General features: G+C 54.0%; 1 protein-coding gene across 1 annotated transcript; it reads left to right on the forward strand.

Moving 5' to 3' along the window:
• Positions 1-1232: 1232 nt before the first annotated feature.
• On the forward strand, positions 1233-3339 carry CCDC177 (coiled-coil domain containing 177). Its single transcript, XM_021679529.1, is given in 2 exon segments — positions 1233-1313; positions 1315-3339. Coding segments are annotated over 2 exon segments (2106 nt in total).
• Positions 3340-11403: the final 8064 nt, after the last annotated feature.

The following is an 11403-nucleotide window of genomic DNA, read 5'->3' on the forward strand; positions in this document are numbered from 1 at the left end:
TTCCTTTTTCAAGAATCAGCGTGAGGGAAGGGAGCAGAGCCGCGGGATTTTAGGGAGCCCTTGTCCCACTCCCCCTCCCGCGTGTAGGTAGCGTCTGGGATGTGTGCGGGCCCCATGGAGAGACGCTGGCGGTGGCTGCGGTGGCAGCTGGGGCTCCTACCGCGGCTGCAGCCGGCAGTAATCGGACCCCGCGGGCGCGGGGATTGAAGACGCGCAAGGGAGAGCGGCGAGCTGCGAACAAAAGCCCTCGGCGCGGGGCCCGAGCCCGGGACGTGCGGTGAGTGACCCCGCCCGGAGACCCGGGAGCGGCGGGCACTGGCGTGGCCGGGCTGAGTCCCCAGAGCCCACCTCGCTGGGATACCGTAGGGGGACTTGGAGGGCACCCAGGGGCAGGTGTCCAAGGCTAGATTGGGGTGGATGGTGCCTTTAGCACATTCAGACTTGGAGGGGATCGGGTGCATTTGAGAGGACACAGACGCCTTCTCCGTCCCCAGCCAACACCGGGGGTGAGGGTAGGGGGGACTGGCATAGCTCCCAGCAAGCCCTGCCCAAAAGACAGAACAAGAATCGAACACCCCTCTCGGGGAGGCCTTTTGTAATTGAGGCATTTCTTTCAGCCCTTCCATCAGCCCCGGGCCCGGGTTTCCTTTGGCAGGGGGCAATCATATAATATGCATCATGTAAATTTAATCATACAAATCACAGGGCCTCTGAGCCTAATCCCAAATAAACTTCTTCCCTAGGCAAATGGGGTCCTCGCAGCAATGCACTTTGAGGATGAACAGGCCTCTTCGTTTTTTGTTCCTGCAAAGCTGCATCCCGGGTCCCCGCCTAAGCTACAAACAAATACACTAATCCTCCGGGGAATCCTCCACCGCCTCCCTGGCCCACTACTGCCTGCACCGCGATTTTTTCATCTTAACTTGCAGCAGGAAGGAGATGCCTCCAGCGGGCCAGACGCCCTGGGAAGCCGGGCCCCAGGCCCCTGGCCGGCACACCCGGGCTGAGGGAGGTTGAAGCTTTTCTCTTTGCACCGGTCCCCGCCCCCCGCCTGGGTTTTCAGGGCATTGGTATTATGATTTACGTTCCACCGGGCCTCTGAGCCTAATCCCAAAGCTGATTAAGTTGGGAGGGGGTGTATATGAATGGGGCGGGGGGAACTGCTCTCATGTATTCCTCGGTGTCCCTACCTTGTCTTCCGCAGGGACTCCGCAAAAGGACAGGGCTCAGCCATGGTGGACCCCGTGCCGGAAGAGGAAAAGGCGGGAACCGAGCCTGAAGGTTCGGAAGGGGACGCAGCCGCCGCATCTGTGCCCCCCCGACGCACAGGGCGCCCAGCAGCCCGCCGCCTCCTCGGCCTCGGCCTCCGCCTCGGCCTCGGCGGCGGCGCCCCACAAGGCTGAAGTCCCGAGCGCAGCAGAAGAAGGCGGGCGGCGGGAGCAGTCTCCGCTGCTGCACCTCGACCTCTTCAACTTCGACTGTCCGGAGGCCGAGGGCAGCCGCTACGTGCTGACCAGTCCCCGCTCGCTGGAGGCCTGCGCGCGCTGCGCCGTCAAGCCAGTGGAGCTGCTGCCGCGGGCCCTGGCAGACCTGGTGCGCGAGGCGCCGGGCCGCTCCATGCGGGTGGCCACCGGCCTGTACGAGGCCTACGAGGCGGAGCGGCGCGCCAAGCTGCAGCAGTGCCGGGCCGAGCGAGAGCGCATCGTACGCGAGGAGAAGCGGCGCCTCTTCACGCCGTTGGGGCCCGCGGCCTCCGCTGCCTCGGTCCCCAGCGCGGGCGGCAGCAGCAGCAGCTGCAGCAGCGCCAGCCTCCCGGCCTCGCCCGCGCCGCGTGCGGCCCGCAAGGCCTCTTCCAGCCCATCTCCGGCCCGGACGCAACCACCGACCGCGGCGTCGCGGGCAGGTAGGAAGAGCCACTCGCTAGACTCGCTGTCCCGCCGGCGCGAGGGCGCCCTCAGTTCCGAGTCTGGAGCTTCGTCGTCGTCCTACAGCGGGGAGAGCCTGCGGGAGCTGCGCTGGCCTCTGCGGGCCTCGGCCAGGAACAGCTGCCCGGCGTCCTCCGCCCCCAACCCCCTGGGCCGCCCTTCCGCCCTGGCCTTGGTGCCGCTCACCGGCCGCAGCTTCAGCCTGGGTGACCTGAGCCACTCTCCGCAGACGGCTCAGCACGTGGAGCGCATCGTGCGCCAAGTGCGCGCCGAGCGGGGCCTGCGCGGGGTGCCGGATCGCGACCGAAAGATCGCGGCGCTGATGCTGGCGCGCCACCAGGAGGAGCGCCTGCTGCTGGAGCAGCGCGCCGCGGCCCACGGCCAGTGGGAGCAGCAGCGCGTGCGAGCCGAGCAGCGGCGGGAGCGCGAGGAGCGGGAGAAGCAGCGCGCGCTGGAGCAGGGCCGCCGGGCCTGGGCCGCGCAGGTGGAGGAGCGGCGCGGCCGTCGGGGGCGCGAGGAGCGCGAGGAGGCGCGGCGGCGGCAGCGGCAGTGCGAGCGCGGCGAGGAGCGGCGGCGGGAGCTGGCCGAACGCCAGGGCCTGCTGCGGCGGGAGCGGGTCGAGCGCGCGGCCCGGGAGGACCGGCTGCGCAAGCTGCAGCAGGAGCAGAACCTGAAGCAGCGGGAGGAGGGCCTGCAGGAAGGGCGCGAGCGGGCCGAGCTGGTCCACAGGGAGCGCGCCCAGCGCGCGGCCCGCACCAAGCAGCGGCAGGAGGGCCAGCTGCAGCGGGAGAAGCGGGAGCTGAGCCGGGCCGAGCGGGCGCGCCACGAGGCGCTTCTGCAAGGCCGGGCCCGGCAGGAGCGCGCGGAGCGAGAGGGCTTGCGGAGCTCCCTGGAGGCCAGCTTGGGCCGCGCGCAGGAGAACTACGAGCAGCTGGTGGAGCAGCGCGCCCGCGAGCTGCGGGAGCGGGCCCGGCGGGAGGAGCTGCAGGGCCGGCGGGCCAAGGAGGTGGCCGAGCGCAAAGGGCGCGAGCACCAGGCGCACCTGGAGGCGCTGGCCCGGGCGGGGGAGCGGCGGCTGCAGCACGCGACGCAGGCAGCCGAAGAAGCCGTGCAGCAGAAGGCGCGGCGCGTGGGCCAGAGCCGGTTGGAGAAGGAGCGGACCCAGCGCGCCAATAAGCAGAAGGTGGAGAGGGACGAAGACTGCCGCCGGCAGGAACTGCTGCAGGCCATCGGGCGCAAGCTGGAGCGGAGCGAGCAGCTGTCCCGGGAGCGGCGGAGCGCGCTGGAGACCGCCCGCTCCACAGCCCGGGCCTCCTTCCACGTGCGGGAGAAGGTACGCGAGGAGACCAACACGCGCTCCTTCGACCGCATGGTGCGGGAAGCCCAGCTGCACGCCAGCCTGGACCGCAAATGACCGCGGCCCTGAGCTGGCCAGGCGGCCCCGCTCAGCCCTGCGTGGCCTCCCTTGGCCTTTATGACCAGACTGCGGAAGTCCGCGGTCGGGGCCCAGCGCCGCGGCCTGGCCAGGCTCCCGACCAATGAGGCGATGAGAGGACAGACAGGAGAGCTGCCAGCCCACCGCCTTTTAAAAATCGGACTTCATTTGGAAATGACATAGCACAATCTTTAACCACATCCCCTTGGTGGCTCCCGCAGCGGCCCTCGCCAACTTCCCAGTGTGTCTTTGGGGTTGGAGTAGAAAAAGAGCAGGGAGAGGGGGCCTGAGTCGGGACTGGGGGAGGGCCCCCGTAGGAGAGGGTGCAGCGGTGGCCGCCCCCTTCTGCAGCAGTCAGCCCAGGCACCTTCCGCATGTGGGTGTCTGAGGTGACATTGGTTACCGCAGCTGAGGAGGCGTCTCCTTGGCTCACCTCCATCTTTTAAAATAACGGCAAGTTGTACAAAGCTCAGAGGCCTCGCAGACAAGCACAGCTCTTCCAAGGTGTTAGACCACACCAAGGGACCCCAAAAGCGATTGGTTTTTGTATGCTTGACTTTTAAACTGCCACTTGAGCAAATTCTGGTCTTAGTTAAGGTAGTTTTTTTTGGTTGATTCCCATAGGCTTTCTAGGTAGACAATCATCTGCAAATAATGATCAATTTGTGTCTTTTTTCCCTCCCATTCTCCCAAGTGACACAAGAAATCGGTTGGTTTGGTGATGCTGTTTCACTTTAGTGGAAGCCCCTGGGGGAGATGAGTTCCCTAGGCAGCATTGTTCCGCCGGATTATGCTTTCTTGCAGGGTAGCTTCAGGGGGAGGCCGTGTCTGATGCCCACCTCCCAGTGTGGAGCCCACTCGTGGAAAGACATCAGCCATGCCTTACGAAGCAGAGCTACCTTATGTGCCTGCCCAGGCCGATCCTGCCTAAATCTCCAGCCCTGGATGCTGTCCCTGAGGGTGGGCCCAGCGAGTCTGGAGCTAGGATTCCCTCGGGGAAGGAATCATCCCAGCTGCCCTGACGGTCATCTCCTATGGGGGCCGCTTTGCTGTGGAGAGTTGTGGTCGCTATTGTTGGTTCTGTAGCTTCCCCTCCTCCCTCACATGAGGAAAAAAGAGAATGTTCCCCCTTAAGTTCCTGGTTCCCCCTCACCTTTGCTGGAAGTGTTGAATCATTCTCTCCGTGCCTCACCTTTCCCACTGGCCAGACGGGGCCATCAGTATCTTCTCTTGGTACCTCAAGGTCTTCCGGATCCAAAGCACCGCCTCAGTATTATTTGTTGGTCTTCTTTGTGCCTTTCTTGACCTGGAGTAGAGAAGCAGGAGGGCTGCTGTTGGCCTAGTTGGTTTCTGGGAATATTGATTCCTGGGCATTGGAAGGGGCAGTGCATTACAGCAGATAATCATTTAGCTGCTGGGGGAAAATACTTGCAAGACCAGGCCACTCCCTGGTCCCAAAAGTCCCACTCAGTTGTCTTTGGGCAACTTTAATGCCTAGAGTGCTTCCTTCCCATGAAGCCGAAATCAGCCCCCTGGCCATATCCACCCACTGACTCTGCCTTCATCACGGAAAACATTACATTTTACATTAAATCAGGATCAGGAAATAAAAGTTACCAAAAAAGAAAAAAAGAATCAGGGTAGAGAACTACTATATTAGACATGTTTCATGTATATTCTGCTGGGCAGAATTGTCCCTAAAATGTCTGGTATTACACACACACACACACACACACATATACACACACTCCATCCGTACCCCCCCCCCCAATTGCATGCCAGCAGGTACAAAAGCATTGTGTAGAAGGGAGCAATACTTAGGTGTTACACAGGAGCCGTGCCAAGGTTTATTTCTTGAATGGATGAATTTTTCCCTCTAATTTTCTTCTTGTCAGTAATCAGGTTATCAGTGAGCTAGCTGGAATAAATGGTATTGTCTGTGAGTCGGGGCATTTGACTAAAAGGTTAATCTGATACTTACTGGTTCTTACCTTGTGGCTCCTGATTTCCTAGAGAGCTTTTGAAACGTGAATAGGAAATTCCATGTAAAACTACTTTCTTCCAAAGTACGTACATTCATTTGAGAAGGACCGCAATCTGGTTTTCTGGATAACGCACTGAAAGGTACACAGGTGATCTTACCTTGCCCTCTGTTCAGTTTGTTTTCTGACTTACTGAGTGACTTTGGATAGATCACCTCTCTGTGCCTTGGTTCCCCACCTGTGGAATGGGTATTGTGACTTTGGCCTTCCTCAGCACTGTGAAGATGAATCAGAATCAAAGAGGTTTCTCAGCCCTATGACTTCAGAACTGCAGGTGCAATGGGCATAAACAGAAAGGATCATGTGACCGGACTATGCCCAGAGAGTATAATGTACTGTTGTGATCTAGTGACGAAGGAATGGTCTCAAAAAGCACATTGCAGCTACCTGGAATTTAAATAAAGCTTAAAAAAGAAAAGCACATTGCCAATCATAGTGTCACATGTGATGCAAAGGCCCAGGTCTGAATCTGAATGTCACCAAATTAGAGGTTTACACTTAGCGAAAAGCACTGTGTAAAGGGAAAAAAACTTGGATTCCAAAAGAGAGAGAGAGAGAGATCCATATAGCTAAGTAAAATTAAAGCAAAGACAGAAGCCAAACCTAGTCAACGTAAAGAATGGTTCTTCTAAATTTCAGATCATCCTCTAGAATATAGACCCATTGCTACATCCTAGGATAAGTGGTCATGTTACCCTTTGAGGAGGAGCAATTTCCAGAATCCTTTGTTGGGCTCTTCATTTATATTCTCTTTGACGTGATACCAGAGAGAAGTAGTTCCTATTCTGAACTGCAGCAAGAGACAGTTGGAGGGTTGGGGGGCGATGGGGATAGTGGGTGGAGAAAGGCGTACTTCTCCTGATGTAAACATTCTAACAAGTGCCCAGAATTGGCCTCAGAGCACCATGCTGGAAGTTTTTTTACCATCCAGGAAATTGCAGCCCTGAAGCGGTCTCAGACCTTCACATTTGCCCGCTTGGAGCATCCCCGGGCTCCGAAAAGAGAGAACATGAAGTGGAGTAAGGAGGAGTGGGAAGGGTTGGAAGAAGCTTTTGTTTGGTTCATTACCAAGGAAACAAGCAGGACAAAGCTGTTTCAGATGCAATCATCGGTGAAGCTAGCCCAGCGTCCTGCTTAGGCAATGACCAGTGCCTACACCACATCTGGACAAGAAGACGGAAGTTTCCCTTCAGAAGCACACAGACTGAACCTTCAAGGGATTTGCCAAAGGTGAAGAGTGGATGGAGGAGTGAAGGCATATCAGAATGCAGTTTGTGTTCAAGCTACTCTGTAAAGTCCACCAGTTATCATTCCTTCTCCTTTAAAAAGTCCCTTGAAACAGAGGGATGCCTGACTTTGCATAAGGGGCTGTATATTATTTAGCCTCGAATCCCCTGTAGATCACACTTTAGCACCTCACATATGGTTTGCACATAAATACTAGATGGAGAGAGGGATAGATGGTGGATGGCTGGGGGACAACTGACTGGTGATCCAATGAAATCTGTGAAGGATAGATCGGGTGGGCAAACCTCCTTTCATTTGACAGATTTGTATTGAACATCTGCTGTGCGCCAGGCACTGTTTTTGATGCTGGGAAGACAAAGTCCGATCACTGACCCTGGGGACCATTGATGCTTCATTGTCATGAACAGACATCTGTATGTCCCCATTGGGCTTAACTACCTTCCTACCCTGGTATCCATCCATAGGTAGATCTGATGGTCCTTCATGCACTGACTTCAAGCCTTTTTAGTTTCCTGGGGACACGCCATCTGCCAACCAACCATCACTCAGTCCCTGTTGTTCTCTTTCCCTTGATTAGCCAGGAGCCTTGATTAATCAGGTCAAATTCATAAGGTCATGTACTTAATCAGTTTTAAATTACAGTAAAAAGAGAGAGTAAGATTAATTACCTTCAAGGGTGTTATTTGCCACGACGTTAACAAAGGCAGCATAAATAATGATCGTCAAAAAAAGAAAGGTAATGATCATCAACCCAGAGAATGAGCCTCAAGCCATGCAGAGTCCCAGATCACTAAAACAAGGTACCAGCTTCATCATTCAACTGTTCCGTGCTGAGACAAGAAACTCAACATTCCAGCTTAAAAAAGCAATTCCAGCTTAAAAGTTTCAACAAAAAGAGATTTCTGATCAATACTAAATTGATGAGAAAGGTTAGTGAAGCAAATATTCTTCTTAAGACTTCCAGGTGATTGTGGTTGGCCGTAGGTTGCTCTGTAGACTTGCCTTTTCTCCACCATATGACTGCCGTCTCCACCCTGCATGTCCCAGGGAAACATTTGGCAGATGAACACAAGGAAACCTGGCATTTCTTGACACAGCCTGGAAAGCAGCTTTCAGGGACCCAGCAGATAGCTCTCAGTTCTAGAAATGTTGTTTAGGCCCTATAGGTGATACACGTTTGGCTTCAGTTGTCTGATGCAGCACCTGCTGTATTCTGACCAATCACGTGCTTTAATTACCTAATTGTATAGAAGAGCACCTGGTCTGCCCACCTGTGTCCGCTGTTCCACGGAGTTCTGGTGCTCTCTCTAGGTGCGCCTCCTCCCAGCCCAATGCATCCCTTCACATGTCCCTTCAGGCTGGGCCCTGGTGCTGCTAGGGCTTCAAAAAGTCAAGGCTGGGACAGAGGGTGGAGTCAGTAGCAGATGTTAGGACATAGAGGGGAGGGTGGTTTCCTTTTGAGGAACAGTGATGATCATTGTTTGCACTGTTGTTACTTCTTGATTCATCAAATACTGTCCTGTCCCATATGAGCACAGACTTGGTCCAAAGTGATTTTTAAATTAGCTGCCATTTTGAAGTCTTCATGCCTTTCTTCCTCTCCACTAGTACAGTATTGGTAGCATGTTCTTGTGTCAGACGCTTGCACAATTCATAGGACTGTCAGACAGTAGATCCATATCTACTCCTGTGTGAGTGTCTGTATGCACGCACACACACACACACACTCTCCTACCAGTTCCAGCATCAGCGTTCTTTCAGAGGGAGGGAAATTGTGGTTGTATTCTTCCAGGGAAGGGCAAGCTCTGAGGAAACGTAGCTGCCCCTTGGGAGGGGTCCATTGATTCCACCTACCTCCAGCTCAGAGCTGCTTCAGGCTCTGGCCTGTAAGCATAGTGTCCGTATTTCCCAAGCCCAGCAATGAGCCACGCGGGTGACAAAGGGTCTTCATACTGCCACTACACTTCTCCTTTCCCCTTCTCAGTGTGACAGACTGGCTGGGAAATGGAATTTGGATGCCAAAATGTTGACATTCGGAACATCTCAGCATGATGGAATGACTAATATCCACAAAGTTCTGAACATCCAGTCCATGCGGCTGCCATAGCTTCAAGGCAAAGAGTTTGGCAAAGAAGCAAGGATCTTGACTTATTCAGACCATTACCTACTGTTCAATGGGCTCCTCTTGTCATCTACAAAAGGAGGACAACAGATCCTACATGGTAGGCAGTTGTTAAATGGGTTAATGCTTGGAAAGCAGCTCAGTCCCTAGAAATAGCACTCAATTCATGGATATTGTTATTCTGAACTTGGGTGGAAAAGGAAGGAATGAAGTAGGTTGAACGTCAGCCAGGTGGTCCTAGTGGACACCAGGCTTTGATGGTAGCCCTTTGCAGTTGTCTGTATCCCTTGCTGTGTGGCAATCCCCCAACCAACCCAAAGGAAGGGGCTCTGGAGTAATGGTTCCCCTAGCGATGTGCTGTAGCCTGGGGCTGGGGAGGGAGGGATTACCTTGTTTACCAAATGTTTGGCAATAAAATTGACATCTGGTGGTGATTCTCAAAATTTTATTTTAAGACTTCCTTAAATGCTGGCCAAGATGACCGAATGTTTTAAAATGTGTACACCTTTCTTGGGGAAGAGGATGTTTCAGTCGTGGTACCAAATTCTATAGTAGTATCTTTAGCAGAAGCACACAGAAGAGGTTGTGGGAGGTGTGCTGGTACTGCGGGCTGTGATGCCTGGCAGAAATTCTGGGATGGGCTGCCGTCTCTGCTGTGGCCGCGTGGGAATGAGAAACAGGGTCTGCGACAAGCTCAGTCTGGGAAAGTGCTGATGGCTCATTGTAGGAACAGATGTGGGAGCAGAAGGAGAGAGGTGGGTGTGTATTCGCATCGCTTCATCCTCAACAAATGACTTTTCCTAAGAAGGCTCAGAAAAGTGCTATTCTTCCCTGCCCCACTGGCCCTGCACACAGCTGCCTGGGGGATGGCTGCACAACTGGGCTTGTAGAAGTCGAGTCCGCATTCCGGCTGTAGAGCAGTGCACAGCCGAGTGGCCCGTATCAGCTCTCCCGTGTATATCAGAAAGTGAGGTGCCCTCCTGCTTTGTCACCTTTCTTCTGCCCTTGGACACCCTAGAGGGAGGCTCCAGTGGACCTTAGAGGCCTCCTGAGCCCTCAGCAAAATAGTAGAGTAGGGTGAGAAGAGTGCCTACAGGGCCAAAGTGAACAATCTGTAAACGCTGGGATTGTGGGTGATGATAACTAATGCATACTGAGCACGTACACTGTGCAGCTGCTTTAAGCACCTAATCCTCACCAGGTCTCTATGAGGTAAGTAGTAGTATTCTTCTCATTTTACAGATGAGAAAACTGAGGCACCAAGTTTAAGTGACTAGCATTGGGCATAACTGGGCTTGGACTCAGTTAATCTGGCTGTACAGCAAATGCTTGTAACTAGTCTGTTCTGTCGCCTCTTGGGAATCAGTGGGAAATATATTTTTTAAAAGTGGGCCCTCCCGGAGCCTTCCAATGCCAGCCATTTGAATCACCACCCACTGTGCCCATGCGTACGGCCTATAGGGACTCAGGCTCAGACCCCATCTGGACCTGGTGGGTTGTGCTGACCCTGAGGGTAAGATTGAGGTTCACTGCCTGGAGAAAAGATGAGAGACTCTCATGTGACCCTGAAGCTTAGTGCATGTTCTAGAGCAGAGGTTCTCCAAGGGTGGTCCTAGGCCAGGAGGGTCAGCATCAGCTGTTCTGGGGGTGGGACCTTGCAATCTGTGTTTTAACAAGCCCTGCAGGTGATTCCAGTGTGCACCTAAGTTTGAGAATCACTGCTCTAGACCCATGCTCTCCAGTTTGGGAGTCACTAACCACATCTGCCTGTTTCAATTTAAATTAGTCAAATTTAAACAAAACTAAAAATTCAGCTCCTCAGTCACACTAGCCACCTTTCAAGAGTTCAGTAGCCACATGTCCCTGGTAGCCACCCTATTGGACAGCAGAGGTGTAGAACATGTCCATCATCACAGAAAGTTCTATTGGGTTGCACTGCTCTAGAACCCAGTAGCAGAACCCTGCTACTCCATACTGTGGTCCACAGACCATCAGCATTGGCATCACCTAGGAGTTGGTTAGAAATGAAGAATCCTGTTTCCATCCCAGAACTTCAGGTTCAGAGTCTGCTTTTTTTTGCAAGATCCCCAGTTAATTCGTGCTGCTCTTTAAAGTGTGAGAGCCACTGCCCCGGAAGGCAAGCCCAAATCCAGTTCATTTTGCATGTGTGGTTAACTCCCATTGGTAAATTCTCCCCACCACCCTACCTCCTTGTTTCTAGGCAACTCTTTTCTTCCTGACAACTTTGTGTCATTGGGGCTAGGCTTGCACTTCCTAGGCCACCGGATCACATTTCAGAACCGAAAGGGAAATGAGACACCATCCATCCATCTCTCCATTTGAATGATATGAATAAGTCCCCTGCCTTGGCCAGATGTTATGCTGGGGGTTCCCACTCTAACACATTCCATTCATTCTGATCTTATTGGGATGGTTGCAGGTGTCAAAGAGTTAGCTTCCCAATGATCCCTAAGTACGTGGTTTTCTAGAAGACTTCGTCCTGCCGAAAGGAGAAAAATAAAAAGCTACCTATTAGAGCAGTTTAATAAAAATCTCTCCTTTGCTCTCTCCGTCTCTGGGCTGCCAGCTGCATGTTTTATTTTCTGGATGTTTCCTGTACCGACTATTCCC

Source organism: Neomonachus schauinslandi, chromosome 9 (assembly GCF_002201575.2).
Source record: "Neomonachus schauinslandi chromosome 9, ASM220157v2, whole genome shotgun sequence".
NCBI classification, from domain to species: domain Eukaryota; kingdom Metazoa; phylum Chordata; class Mammalia; order Carnivora; family Phocidae; genus Neomonachus; species Neomonachus schauinslandi.